At 43.4% G+C, this 15,366-nt stretch overlaps 1 protein-coding gene across 1 annotated transcript in view; it reads left to right on the top strand.

Moving 5' to 3' along the window:
* SYNE2 (spectrin repeat containing nuclear envelope protein 2) overlaps positions 1–15,366 on the top strand; it is a 158,702-nt gene that overhangs the window by 117,108 nt on the left and 26,228 nt on the right. Inside the window, exons 95-100 of the mRNA XM_053945765.1 lie at positions 111–345; positions 1,750–1,944; positions 2,663–2,788; positions 4,878–5,033; positions 8,539–8,697; positions 9,624–9,790. Coding sequence (XP_053801740.1) covers positions 111–345; positions 1,750–1,944; positions 2,663–2,788; positions 4,878–5,033; positions 8,539–8,697; positions 9,624–9,790 — 1,038 coding nt within the window. The remainder of the gene's footprint in view (positions 1–110; positions 346–1,749; positions 1,945–2,662; positions 2,789–4,877; positions 5,034–8,538; positions 8,698–9,623; positions 9,791–15,366) is intronic.

The raw sequence follows: 15,366 nt of genomic DNA on the forward strand, positions 1-15,366 counted from the left end.
GTGGGTATTATAAGTGGAAAACAATGTTGCAAATGGAGATCCATCACAATTACTATAATATGCAGCCTTGAGATCAAAATAAATTAACACTCAGCCCTCATAATTTTCAGGACAGAGTTTATTTCCAAGCTCACTCTGCTGAAAGAGCAGTGGCAGAATGTTATCCGGATGGTTCAGCAGAGGAAGAAAGATATCGATGGACTCGTGAGCCAGTGGCAGCTCTTCAGGAGTTCCCTGCAGAGCCTCAGCAGATTCCTTGATGACACAAACAGCTTCCTCGCAGCTGTGAAGAGCCAGGACTGTTACAGCCTTTACCAGCTTAGAAATGTAATTCATGATTTCAAGGTACTGTGTTTATTTCTCATAAATCTAAAATATGTGGGTTTTTTTCCCTCAGATTGAAACAACTTCTGTCCAGTTAGGTAAAAAGCTTTAAAATCACACGCTTTCTTGGAGGAGAAATGATTGGTGATACTTTTTCCTTAAAGCTGAGCACAGATAAGAAAGCGGTGACATTGCATAAGGCTCATTACACTCAGAAACTTCTTGATCAGCATGGCCATTTAGTAGCCTTGCATGCTTTAAAAATTTTATGCATGTGAAAGTGGAAATTCAGGGTGCCAGATGAGACAGGCACACTAGTCAGCAGGTAACCTCTAGGTCTGTGTGCATCTTACTGACATGACTGCTGAATTCAGGCCTTTTATTTTGCCTGAAGAAAGGCACTTACGTGGCAAGACAGGCCATACAGGTCCTGTGTGTGCAGGGATGGGCAGGAGAGGCCAGAAACAAAGGAAAAAACACTTGCAAGGGAACCTCTTCACTCCAAGATACACAAATCTGGTGAGCAGTTCTTCAGAACAGTGAGTTCTGCATTTTACATGCAATGGAAAAGAAATCTTTTCCTTTGTTAATTTTGGATATTTTGGTTTTGCATTTAACTGTGGACCTCTTTGTTTTGTAGGAAGGTAAAAACAAGCAGTGAACTTGATGGTTGTGTAAGGCAATCTAAAACCTTTTAAAATCATACTATTGAATGCTATTTGCACAGTCCAAGATTTATATTATGTCCCCACACACCTAGTGTTGATGGACTAACACATTGCCAGTATTCCATTTGGTGCTTGCCCTTTTTATTACATCTGTGTTTCTACCTGCTGTGTAAAGGTGATTTTCAGTAGATTTTACAACTTAGTGGTCATGCTTTTTTTTCTTAGTGAGAAAAGCCAGAAAGTCTTCTCCCTCCTACTCCAAATTGCCCTTCTCCTCCTGCTGATGTTCTACAGAAAGGAACTCTGATTATACCCCCTTGTGTTAGGGATCAATTTGTTGTGGGCAAATTATTATTGATGGCTTACTTCACTTGGAGTACAGGGCTTCATGATTAACAGGGCTGTTAGCACTGAAAAAATGAGCCTAAGATGTTATGTTAGAGGTGGTCACAGTACTTTGATTGTATTTTTTGGTCTGAGTAACTCGTACAACTGAATTTTCAACTTTTTTGACTGCACTTTCACCCTACAGATGTAGTCTGGGGAAAGCTTTTGTACAGTTTTATAAATCAAAATATCAGAGAAAACATGATTTTTCTGAAATTAAAGAAGCACATAGGAGATCTATTGATTACTCTTTCATGACTATGAACAAAGTTGTACCTTGTGAGTCATCTTCCCCAGTGAAATACAGGGAAAGCACTTCTGTAACTTTCTAAGAACAGCTTCGAAAGTTAACTTTTTTTTCCTTTTCAAGAGTAAGGCAGTGATCCTTCAGAGGTGGCAAGCCATGTACACCTTGGTCGTTGATGTCGGGGAGAAGTTGCGCACTGTCTCTGATCCCGACACCAGCGCTGCTCTCCAGGAGGAGCTCAGCCAGTTACAGCAGCGCTGGGGGAAAACCCAGGCCCTGCTGGAGAAGAAGAAGATGCAGTTCAGTGGCACCCTGCAGGTGGGTGATGCCCTCCCCACCTGCTGCTCTGGCATTGGGTCTCAGGACCCAATGCTTCCCTGGCCCACCATCTCCAGGGCTCAGCACAGCAGGGGCACTCTGAGGGAAGTGCCTGTCATGTGTCATCAGGGCTTGGGGAATGCTAAAACTGTAGTCCCCTGATTCTCCAAAGGAAATTGAGTTGGATTCCATTTGTTGCTACAATGGATGTTCCTGCTCTGATCGTTCTCTAGCTCTCCATGGCCTGAAGCACACTCCTGCTTTGGGCTGTGAACCTAAAATTTAGCTTAGAGTTAACATGACTTGTTCCTCCTCATGTTGTTGAACAATGACTTCTAAATAGAAGGGCCAGTCATATTTATTTCCTTACAGCAGTGAATTTGCTTTCATGGCTAGGTAGAACATTAGGTGTGTCTTAAATACTGTCACTAATACAGTCCAAAAACCATGCTTAAAGCCCTTTGGGTTGAACAAAACAAAGTCAGCAGGAATGTTCTGTAAGGCAAGCCTTAAATAGGAGAGGCTTGAAGTTTTGTAAATCCAAGCACCAAATTCTTGTGGGTGGCACAATGTATCAAAAAAGAAAATTCAAAAAAACAGAGCACAGAATAGATTATTTCTGTGGTTTGAAGATGCTATTTTGTAACATATCCATGTGGTTCATATGTCCTGATAAAGTATCCTCAGCTTTTATATTTCCTTGGGTCTCCCTGAGCAGACTTGCGACCGCTTTGAAAAGCAAACCAAGGAACTGGAAAGCAGACTACAAGAGCTAAAGGAGAAAGTAAAAGATCCACTCCCTGTTGAACATGAAGAGCTCCACAAAGCCAAGGAGCATATTAAGGTATGAACAGCCATATTGTATTTAAATTGATGTAGTCTTTGCACAGCACCTCATCCCTGTAAAATCAGTTTTCCCTCTTACCTCCTCTTGAGTGACACTGAATTTCTCTCCTTTACACCATCCTGATTACTGCCTATCTCCAAAGTCCAGCTGACCAAGAAGATTGAGTAGTAGTAGTGCTTGGATTTTTTTTCCTGTTTCTGCTCCCTTTACAGTCTGAATTTTAAAAATAAGTAGTTAATCAAACAAAAGGGAAATAGCTGCCTTCTCTCAGCTCAGTTGGCTGCTATCCCCGTGACTGAATCTCCCTTCTTGTTTCCCAATCAGTTTTGCACAAGGAGCTCCTCAGGGAAGACACCTTTTAATTCTGCAAAGCACCATACATACCTGCAGGATCTGGGAATAATTAAAGAGAAGGAAAATTAAGAGTAAGGGAGTGGCAAAATTCCTTGCAGCCCATAGTGCACCATGAAAATGAAATTGCAAGAAAAACATTTCCAATGGATAGGAGACATTTTGTCTGGAGTGGTCAGTCTTTCATCATCCTTTTATGAAGTGAATTGTTGACCTATGTAGTGGGAACAAATAAGCTTATTAACGAGCCAAGGCTTTGAACTCATTATCAGCTGTCTGAAATCTTCTTTAGGAGTGCTGGCTGCCTTTCCCACGGCAGCAGCCTTGCTGTAGCCCTGAATTATCTGTGAGATGGAAGCACACAGCTTCTGCCTCTTATCCCAGCAAGAGAAATTCAGCTGCAGAGGCAGCAGGGTCAGACAGTGCCAGTGCAAGTGCTGCAAGTAGGTGTCATAGTACAATAAAGGACTAAAATGGCTTGGCATGCTCTTCCTGGTTTGCACTTCTATCTGGAATGAAGCTATTTTTCTTTCAGCTCTGAACCTTACATAAGGCTAGCAAAGTCCCATGAAATTCCATAGTTAGCTCTGTAATTGCTCTGGATTTGCCCTTTGTTAGGAGACATAAATGCATGTGTGCACATCTATAGGAGTACTGTGATCTCAGGTAAATTTTAGAGTCAGGTTTGTTTGGTGTTTTCCTCTAGTGTTGTACCTAGGTCTAAGATCTGTGAAAATCCTCACAGGGTTTAGACCCAGCACACTTCTGACACAAACACTCATGGTTTTTTTCCCCTTTAAAATGAGACAAAATGGATTCTCTCTAAGAGGTTGTGGAGTTTTTTTTGTTGTGGGTTTTTTTTTTTTTTTTTTTTTTTTTGGTTGGTTGGTTTGGTTTTTTTTGTTTGTTTGTTTGTTTGTTTTTTTTTTTGTTTGGTTTTTTTGTTTGGTTTTTTGTTTGGTTTTGTTTTGTTTTTTGTTGTTGGATGAGACAGTGACTCTTCCCAGCAGCTCTTTTGCAAAATGGGACCTAGGACCTTGTGTATAGAGTGTCATATTCCCCAGCTGCACACTCTGCCTTTTAGGTGACAATTTTAACAATGTTAAGGAAAATATGTAACTTATAACAAAGAGAAAGGGGAGTTGAGGGAGCAGAGCAGAACAGAGAGCCTGTTTTCTGTGAACAAGCAGTTTAAAAGCTCCACATTCCTCACAAATCTGAGGAAATGCCCATGACATCATTCATTAGAGAAGACAACTGATTTGATTTTTCGTGCGTTTAGAAAAATAACCTGAAAATGCAGGAAATGCAGGTGGAAAGCAACTTATCCAAAGCGATTATAACAGGAAAAAAGGAAACCCTGCAGAAATGGGCCATGTGCTGGCCTGGGTGTGAGAGCCCAAATGCTGCCCTGGAGCATGGGGAGCTGCCGGGGCCAGGCTGCGTCCCAGCGCTTTGGGATGCAGCGATGGTAGCGGTGGGTCAGCTGGGGCACTGCCATGGGCTCCAGTGAGCTTCCAGTGGGGCTCCAGTGAGCTTCCAGTGGGGCTCCAGTGGCTTCCAGTGGGGCTCCGGTGATCTCCAGGGATCCTGGCCAGCCCAGCCCCACCGGAGATCACAGCACAGGCGGCTGCACATTCCCTGCTCTCCTCCCCCACAGGCCAGGCTGGGGATTAGCGAGCAGGTTTGGAAAGCCGAGGAGCTTAGTGCCAAGGCTTGTGCGGTTTCCATGCAGGAGCTGGAGCAGTCGCTGGCAGACTGGGCCCACGACATGAAGGAGCTGCAGGCCATGAAGGCGGAGCTGGCACACCTCATCCTCACCGAGGACATGATGGTGCTCAAGGAGCAAGTGGAGCATTTGCACAGGCAGTGGGAAGAGCTGTGCTTGCGGGTAAGCGTTCGCCTCCTCCGGGCTGTTTATAGCGGGCTGGGATCCGTGGGGCCGGCAGGACTGGGGCTTCTCTGGGCTCGGCTCCCTCTGGCAGCTCTGGGTGGGAATGGGGCTGCTCCTGGCGCCGGCCCGGGATGGAGTTCACCCTTTGTGTCCTGGACAGGCTGCCCAGGGTTTTGTTGCAAACCCTTTGTAAGGAGTGAGTGTGGGACTGCACAGAGCCCAGATGCAGCTGTTTTCTGGCATAGGTGCCTTTGTTCCGGGCTGCCAAAGGCAGGGAGGGATAAGCACGGGAATTGCCTGAGGGCACGGAGCAGGGAGAGGAATAGGGAAGTTGAAACAAAATGCCAGCAGAAAGGAAACTTAAATGTGTTTAAATACGAACTCCTTAGGTTTGAACACATTGAGAGCTGAATTGTCTTCTTTGTAGTAGGAAAATGCCGTGAAACATTTGTGTTCTTTGTGGCTTGTTGCTGTATTGCACTTAATTTAGTGTTGCATGTAAAATTGCTGGGGAACATTTACAGCAAAGTCACAAGGACTTGATTCATTAGGTTATTATGCAGTTTGTATGTGTGTTTACTTTGCCCTGTTAACAGGATTGGAAGAGGTAAAATACTTTGGGGTCTTAAGTTGCTTTGGGGGGGGCTCTACACACCAGCAAGCCAAAGTCTTGCATCCCTTTACTGACAAGTAAATAGCTTTTATTTTACAGTTTGTAAAGAAGTATTGAAGCCTGTCAGTATTTTGTTTCTAACCCTTCCACAGGCCAAGGTCAAGCAATCTTGGTGGGGATGTTGCCAGAGTAATGAACAGCTGTGCTTATTTCACAAACTGTGTTGTGATTTAACAGTTAATTTGATTTGATTGAAATAATTTTTTTTTTTTGCATTGCAATGACAAAGAAGAATTTAATTTCTTAAACTGGACAGCTGTTCTACAACCAGTGTTTTCTCTGCTGTTTTTTCTGAACTCTGAAAATAATTCCAGAGACATCCTCTCCCCTTCTGAGAAATACAAGACATTATTTTTTAAATCAAAATGCCTGAACCATTTTCCTAAAGGAAATCTGTAGCTAAGCCTATAAATGAGAGAACTTAGTTGTTTTTAAATTTTTCGGTGAGCTACTGAAGCCTGCTGTTCCCACTGTGTTGAATAGCCCTGAAAATTAAAACTTTCTGTATGTGCTCTACTACAGTCTATCCAAATAGTAATTTCCTGTAGTAATTTAAGTTCAGATTTTATTCAAAATTTCCATTTTAATTTCCTGAGGGAACAACATTGAGTTCAGTCTGTCTTGGAGGAAGGAAAGAGGTGACAGTAATGTAACTGTGTTAGGCACACAGAATCTATAGTGGGAGGAATCTCCTGAGTGCTGTAGTGGAGGGAGATTCTGAATGTTTGCACAGCCCTAATGAGCCTCAGGAGAGCTCACAGTGATGCTCAGTGCTGGACACAGGGTAGGAGAGCAGACTTTATCAGCTCTGCTGTTGGCATGACTGCTTCATTTTGGATAACAAAGTAGAGTCAAGATGTATTGTGTGGAGGAAAGTGTGCAGAATAAATGCAGGGAGGTGAAAGAGCTGCAGCTGTCACAGCCCTGGGACAGCCAGATGCCTGTGCTCAACTGGGCAGGGGCAGACAGGCAGAGGGAGCAGATGCACTCAAGGGATTAGCATTTACAGAGCTGCCCTTGCAAGGTGCATGTAGGTCACAGATTTAACCATTCATCTCAGCCAGCATCCCATGGGGATGTTATTTTAGCCTCCCTTTGGAATGCACACAGTGCTCACACGGTGGGTGCAAAATGGGGGTGGTACCAGGACAGCTGGGCAGAGGAGAAAGTGCTCAAAGCAATGTCTTGAAGGATTAATGTTCCTAGAAGATTGTCTGGGATTTTTTGGGTTGTTCCTGTTTTTTACCCTCAGCCTGTATTGCTTAGCCAGCTAAAAGGTGCTTCTTGCTCTTAAAATCCTGCCCTGCTCCATTCTGAGCAAGCAAACATGGATTCAGAATCACAGCAGCATTTAGAGCTTGTTTTGCTGATAAGCAGAGTCTGTTCTTCCAACTCATTCCATACATGGGAGATGCTGCAAGTGGTAAGGAAGGATGAAGGTTTCACCCTGCAGACCTCTGAGGTTGAGGGTCCATGGGAGCATCCCATGACCCTTAGAAATTTTCTGAGGTCCCTGGCATCTCCAGGCTTTTTCCTATGGAGAACTTGGGAGACTGTTTCCCTGTGTCTCCAGACAGTGCTTTCATCCTCGTCTCTTTGCTTATTAGGTTGTCATGAAGGATTCAGAAATCCCTTTCAGCTCTCCATCCCCTCCTTGGAAACGAGTCAGAATTTAAGGGACAAAAGCAATGTGATAGGAGATGTCTTGGTGCCTTCTGTTTTGGTCCTGTTACATGGAGCTGGCCTTGGCTTCCACACTACACACTTAAACTTCACTCTGGGGTACAAAATAGTGTTAGATATTAGTCTAGAAGAATCAGTAATGGAATTTTGAGGAGTCATATGCTGTATAAAGTGCGTGTGAGATGTGAACAGGGAGTGTTTCCTGCCATGGGGAGATATTTAGAGTGGCCATTTACAGCCAAGACAAGAAAAATGTTATGAACAGTCTTTAGACAAAATTTATTGGTTGAAATTAGGGGTTACTCGTTTCTCTTGCTTCAGCAGAGCTTGAACCATTTTTCACTTCCTTTGTCCCATATATCTTAGCACAGGAATCCATCAAGGTAAATAAATAAATACATATTTAAGAGCCCTAGGCTAGAAACAGGTGCTATTAGCTAGTTAGAAGCATGACCCTGCTTATTTCTGAGATCTTGGAGCAATGATAATAACTCTGCTTTTTCAGGCAGTATCAGACCTTAATTGCTCAGTCTAGACAATTTGTTTATCCATCCTGGAAAATGTATTTTTGATGGGGGGGGGGGGGAGGAAATCCATGGTTTTCAATGAAAAGGATAGAGTCTTGATGCTTATTTTTTGGAAGTTCTCCAATTACTGGTGGGCAAATGGAAATAAAAGAGGAAGGTTTTTATAGAGATAAAATAATTGCAGTTAGTAGTTACAAAGTTTCTCTTAGAGTGGCAGAAAAATAAGAACTTACCTAGGTGTTATTTCCCTTGGGGCCATACTAAACAGTATATAGTAATTATGTACTTTATATTCCTTCTGTGTTTGACATTTTCAGTTTTTCACTGAGTAACATTTAAATTATTATATAAGCACATTATTTATAAAGCTGTCATTCAGTTTCTTTCTTCTGAGGGAAATAATCTGGTATTTGCTAGTCAACTTTTTGCCCTGCTATCCAAAATAAGACGTAATAACAATCTGCTTGATGGCTTTGGAAAGGAAAGTAGGATACTTATAACTGCTCCTGCAAAATGGAATAAGATCAAATGCAGAGTAGAAATTAGAAGGCTCATAATTGCTGGTTTCCTTCCTGAAAAAGCGGTTGCTAGAATTTACTCTGTGTGTGCTTTTCCATAGGTGTCCCTGCGGAAGCAGGAGATCGAGGATAGGCTCAATGCCTGGATCGTGTTCAATGAGAAGAATAAGGAGCTGTGCTCCTGGCTGGTCCAAATGGAAAGCAAAGTGTTGCAGACTGCAGATGTTAGCATTGAAGACATGATAGACAAATTGCAGAAGGTAAGTAGTAATGCCACTTTTCTTCAATTGCAGTCAGAACTCATTACAGGGGCACCATTCCTCATGCATTCCTTGCTTCGTGGAAGTGATACATGATGTAAAACCAACACACAGGGGCTTTTGTGAGATGAGTTTTTCTATCATTAGCTCTTCTTGATATTCAGACTTGGAGCTTAAAGCAGAGCAGAAATGCCACTGGACTGCATTTAGTCAGTGTGAGCTGTGGGGGTGAGATCTGGACTGTTGGGGTTTTGGGGCACACGTGCCAGCACTGCTCAGAGTGGGAGAGCTCAGTGCTCTCACCACCTCCATCATCCACACCACTGGTAAGCAGAGGGCAAAGAAAAGATTGAAGGATGGGGTAGGTCTTATGCCTGGTGACAAGAAGTTACCACAACCAAAAATAAAACCTAGTTCTGCCCCTTCCCCCATGGTAGTTGGTGCTTTCTAATACTTCTGTATTAGCTTGATTTTAAAGAAGGTCATTATTGTTCTGCTGTTCTTCCCCATGGCTAAAATGTCTCAGCCTCTAATCCCAGATCTCCTCTGGATAAGAATACCAGCAAAATAAAGCCATCCTAGACTCGAATTTGGGTTCTTTTGAGGTAGCTTAATTGAAAAATTATATTAAATCAGGAAAACAACAGATAAAATTAGAACATTCAATTGTTATTTTTAGGAATACTTGCAAGTATTGGCTGGCACTTGCAAGTCTTTAAGCTGCTTATTTTTTCATAGATTGTGAGAGGGACTCTTCACTGAGGTTTTCTTTTTGTCTTCAGTGAGAGCTCTACATGCTAATGTACAAACCTCAGCCAAACCTGACTTCACATCACACACGTGGGAAAAGAAATACATGCTTTTGTTTGGGTATCATTGTTTTGTTTTGGCCTGTAATTAAAGCAATGTTTGTGTATGTTTATCAGGACTGCATGGAAGAAATAAACCTGTTCAGTGAAAATAAGCTTCACTTGAAACAAATGGGTGATCAGCTAATCAAGGCTAGCAACAAGAGCCGAGTTGCAGAAATAGATGATAAACTCAACAAAATCAATGATCGCTGGCAGCACCTCTTCGATGTCATTGGAGCACGGTAAGAAAATTATTTTCAATGTTTTATATGAGATAAAAGTCAGAGGCTTGTGTCCTTGACCATCAGAAACAGAGTGACATGACTTTCCAGTTAAGTTGGAATTTATTACTGAGAGTCAAGCTGAAGGGAATGCTTTTCTTTTGTAACTTATTGCTGTATTATGACAGCAAATGTCTTAATTTATCCAATGGTAGAGGGCAGGGTGTAAGAATTCATATAAAGTAAAATTTTAGTGATGGGAGCTTTGTAAAAGGAAGTCAAAGTGATCTCTCCATTCTACGTGTTGAATTGCAACCTAATTTTAAGGCAGCTTGATAGGAGTTTCACTTGGGCTTTTTAGGAGAGCCTCCTATTTTAACACAAGCCTCTCTTTCACTGTATGTCTGAATGCACAGAATTTAGGAAGAGATTCTCTTCTGTCTCTGTAAACAGTCAGATTTATATGATAATGTTCCTTTTTTACATTCACAAGTGTTTGAAATTTCATTTTAATACCGACGCTATTTCTTCACTCAGTCTCCCTCCTAAAAACAACTGAAAGACCATATGAGTTTCTTTTAAATTCAGGATTTTCTGTATGATGGTGAAGTGGAAAATACTATCATTTGAAATTAAAACCAAAACCTGCACAGTCTAGGCAACAACCTCCTCTTAACGGATTAAACATCTTTATTATACTTGACAGAGTTAAGAACATCATGATCATTTCAGTATTAGCCTTACTGAGACGATCCCATTTCATTATTATCTCTGAGTTTCTGCCACAGCTTGCGAGGAGGATGCTGGGCTGGTCTTGCCTCCTGCCGAGTTTATTGGTAATCCAGAAATAATAAGGCTAACACCAAATTAGTATTGGTCTCAACTTCTCTCCCAAGGTTTTGTTCTGCCTGTGATCACCCACTCTGGGCTCTCAACAGCTCTGTTGCTCAGTTAAGTTTGGGACAGATAATGCTGGTGGTTATGCTGTGACAATGTAGTGCCAAGTGTGCTGGGCCTTAATCAGGAATGAGATCTGAATTAATGGTGACACACGAGCTGTGAATGATTAAGCAGAAGCTGCCTTCTTAAGATCTGACACTGCAGATACACTTGCAATGGTTGTCTCAAGGTGTCTGTTTTTGATCTGGTGTAGGACAGCAAGCTTCACTTTACTAATAGCACTTTTTCTGTTCTCATCTGATAGTAATGTGTCACTTTTAAAGCTTTTTTATTATCATATTTTGTTCTGCGGTGTGTTGGTTTTGAATTGTAGCAATTCTAAAGTGCAGTTTAAAATGCACTGTTTTAAAAGTGAGGTAAGCATGGCACATTTCTGGTAATCTTTAGGAAAACATGCTAAAGAATTGATGGGGCATTTAGAGAGACATTTGGCAACTGTATTCCAGTACTCTGTAACAAGGATTTGTCTACCTGGTTATGTCTTAAATATTTACCTTCAGGCAAATGTGCAGTGATGCTTTGAGGTACAATATTTTGGATTGCAATACTGGGATAACAAGGCTCCCAGTATTTGGTATCTAAGTGGATATTGCAGCTACTGGGAAATTTATGTGATGCTTTAGGATTGTGTTCTTAATTCCAAAATGTCTGTAATATGCCGGCTTCTACTTGTGATTTCCACCAACTTGGTGCTCAGGACCAGGGTAATGATCTGAAAGCACTTGGAAAAATGTGATTTTTAAGCAGCTCCCTTGGTGGCCCAAGATTATCAGGCTGCCCTGTGGGCTCTGCTGGTGCCCCCTGAGTTAATACTAAGAGAGGTTCAGCATATGGCAGTGTTTTGCAGCACCTCTCCTCCCTCACCTAATCCACCTTGCTGGGGCAGGCTCTCAGCTGCTCAGTCATAAGTAACCACCAGGCCAGACACTCAAAACAGACTCTGAACAACTCCTAAGAGTTTATTTTGCCCTGTTATAACCTTCCAACTTTCTGCTTTGAGTTTGCTGCTATGGTGCTGGCTTGCCACTGAGATTTGATGTCTGAAGGAATTAAATTAGACATCAGTTGACTGAAATGTCCACCTCACTCAGAGGTGTGCTTTGGGGCACTCAAGATGAGGTTCTTCCTGTGTTTTTGAGTAACCTCTCTCAAGCTCAGGTGATGGTGGGGAGGCAGCAGCTCAACCCATCACCAGTGTGACACAAATTGGGCATCTTTGAGGGAGAGCAGAGAGGAGCAAAGAGCCTTGTGCTGGAGGCGAGGTGACCTGGGAGTGTGGGTTGTGATGCCCCGTGCTGACAGACTCTCTCCTTCCTTCTCAGTTTGCTTTTGCAGAAACTGTTAAAAAATTTTGTATTGAGGCTGTGTTGAAAGAACACATGTAAAGGATAGTGGCAGAATTTTGTTGTCCCGGCTAGATGAAGCCATTGTAGTCCAGAGATCCTCTCACAGTGTCTGGAGGCTGGAGGGAATGGTACAGGGGCTGTGCCTCCAGTGCAGCCCTGCAGAAGAGACTGGAGCACTGCACAAGTGCTGCCACGTCTGCAGACCTGTGCAAAGCCCTTTTTATTGGGCACTGCTTCATTGCTTGGGGAAAATAAGAGGAATGGAGGAGATGCCTCTGGGAAGGAGTGCCAGGGGGCTTGGAGGGTTTGAGGGTAGGGGAATGCTCCTGGGAGAGAAGTGACAAATTTTGACTGTGATGCAGAGAAAACCATGTCTTTCTCCTGAAAAAAATGTTGCATGTAGGAACTTACTTTCACAGCACATCCATGAAATGAGAAGGTGGTTTTGCTCCTATCTTTTCAGGTTAATAACTGTGGCAAGTAAAATAGAAGTGAAAATGTTCTGAAGTTTCAGGTGCCAAATCTGTGACCACTTGATGCTCTTCTTTTGACAACTATTACAACTCCAACAGTTTCTGTTAAACACACAATGAGCTGCTACCTTTATTTGTACTTGCACCTGACTCCCAGTGGCAGGGCAAGGACCAAATTTCAGTATGTTTACATGGCAGGCCAAGATTTGGGAAGGAGGTGAACTACAGAGCCAGGCACTGAGTAGGAGAAGAAAATGTATATTGAATAGCTGTGTGTTCAAAGCTAATTCTTTATTTCTGGGCATTGAATCTGTCTTGTAGATGGGCACTTTCTGATCCTTTGATTCGAGAGTGAAAAATAACCTGTATCCACAAAGGAATTTAATTGGGATATATTGCCAGCTTCAGTTCTGTGGTTGCTGATGTCCCCAAGGCTGATGTCCCCAAATGATCATGATGTCCCTGCGACCTGTGTTAAGATTTTATCTTCTTTGCAGTGCAGTGTATGGCTGTGTGATACCAACATGTCACCAAACCAGCCTGGAAGCCAATGTATCAATGCAGAGAATTCCTCCTGATAGCTTATTTCACCTTTTTAAACCAATAAACGTCCTGGGACAGATGGGCAAATTAGGTGAGCTCCCCATTTAGTCCTTGAAGTGATTCTCTTAGTTCATGGTGACAAGCTCAGATTTGCCATATGGCTGCACTTGCAGGACTTAACACTTTCATTATCTGCCTGTGCTCAGCCTGTGTGGTGACACCAAGCCACCGTCTGGCTGCAAACTTGCAGGAGTCTCAAAATGTCAGTTTTCATGGGATAAAGTAACCATCAAGGCATTATCATGCCAGGAAAGGAGAACAAATGAATTCTGTTCAGCTCAGAAGATACTCTTACTGCAGGGGTTTGTGCTGATCTCTATGTTGAGGGATGGGGAATACAAACATACTAATATTCAGAAAGGGAGTGTTGTGCTGACTGTAAAGATGGATACAGGAAATATCTTGCTTTTGTTACTGTAGCAGTAGGAGGAGGAGTGCACAGGCTGCATGAGGGTGGTAGACAACCAAAAACCCATGGAGTGGGATTTGCATCCTCAGTATGCTCTGGAGCAACCCTCCTGGGTCATGCATTAACAGGCAAGGACTAGCAAGGAACTGTGCTGTGCATGGCCATGTTCCCTTTCCTGGGCCATCCAGCACTGATTCTAACTCCTCACTTTGCTTCCCAGCCCGGTGAAAAGGGGATGTTTTCCTTCTGTGTTGCTGTTTGCTTAGTGCCTGCAGCCAGGTTGGAGGAGCAACCCCGTGTCACTGGAGGGTGTCTGCACTGCCTGGGGCTGTGCAAAGCTTTGGGTGCTGCTTGAGCCTTCATTAAAGCCACCAGCTTCATCAGGGGCTCCCTCCAGGAGTTTTGGGTCTGCAGACCAGTCTCTGCAGTAGCTGATGTTGCATATCTGTACCTCTGGGCATCCTGCAGCTCTTGCCACTTGCTGCCAAGCTGTGCAAAGGGGATGCCATTTCTTAGCTGCTCTGACTACAGGCACACTGATGTGTTTTCTTACTTGGTGGGTCTAGTCCATGTTTTCAGCCTTGGGGAAAAAAACGAAGTTTTTGTGTAAGTAGCAGGAATGGGTTCAAATGACTGTGACCTTTAAAGCAAGCATGAAAATTCAGGGAAGCAAGCAAGGTCAAATGTGCCTTCTCATTCTTTTAATTGCAACTATCCTTGGCAGTTGGGTCTTTTCCCTGTGTTTGCAAGCTGCCAGCATCATTGCATCGTCCAGGAATCTTTAACTGCCTCTCTCAAGTCAGCCCTTACCTTCCTTAATAGAACTTGGAAGATTCAACGTGTTTTTAGCTGCATACCCTGGGGGGGCTGAAATTCCCAAACAGACTGAAACTTCTCAGGTTGCAAAAAAAATGGGAAGGAGTTGAAGCTCTCCAGTGACAACACCTTGTGCTGTGCTGGGGGTCCTAGGAGGCTTTATGGGGAGTGCAGTGAGCTGCCAATTCCCTCTCCTCCCTTGCAGCCTCACTGTGGCTGGGTTGACCCAAAAGTCACTCCAGCAGCAGCAGGCCCCGGGTTATGGGTTTGGGGAGCGAGTGAGCTCACAGCACACCCTTCAGCTGGTCTCCATTTAATTTTCCACCACATTGGTTACCCTTTGGCAGGGCAGACAATCAGGCACCATGTGTTGGTGTGCTGTCCTACCCTGTGGCAGCCCACAATCAGTGTGGGTGCACTCTGGGTTCAAAGGTCTTTTAAAATTGCTGCAGATCAATATTGCATGGGAAGGGAAGCAAAATATGCTACGGGGAGGCCTCCCCAGGTAAACAAGATAGCAATGTCCAGCAGAATTGTGCTGGTTTGTGGCGGTACCACTGTAAAATCTCATTCTTGGGTTTGTTTTTTTTGGTATACAAAATATGTGGATGGTTGAAATCTCACTCACAAAGTGCCTGCTTTCTTTCTGTGTTCTCTTTGTCCTTTGAGGATTACACTTCTCTTCAGTGTAAAAGCTGTGACAGAATTCATTATTGTCTCAGGCATGATGGTTGGGCTTATTTTGGTTATGCAATGTGTGCAGGGAGCAGGGGAAGCTGGCAGTGCAAGGGGAGTCCTTGTCTTCTGCACACCATCTTCACTCCCAGCATCTACCTGCAAAGCTGGGGGTTGTTTCCCCATTTACTCAGGTCAACCATTTCAAATGTGGTTTTGAACCACTCTGGACAATAAACTGTGGAGGTTACTGGACATGATTTGCCTGTGCAAATGTTCAAAGCCTTCTCACAGTGTGCTGTGTCCTCGCAGGCA

This window comes from Vidua chalybeata, chromosome 6 (assembly GCF_026979565.1).
Source record: "Vidua chalybeata isolate OUT-0048 chromosome 6, bVidCha1 merged haplotype, whole genome shotgun sequence".
Lineage (NCBI taxonomy): Eukaryota > Metazoa > Chordata > Aves > Passeriformes > Viduidae > Vidua > Vidua chalybeata.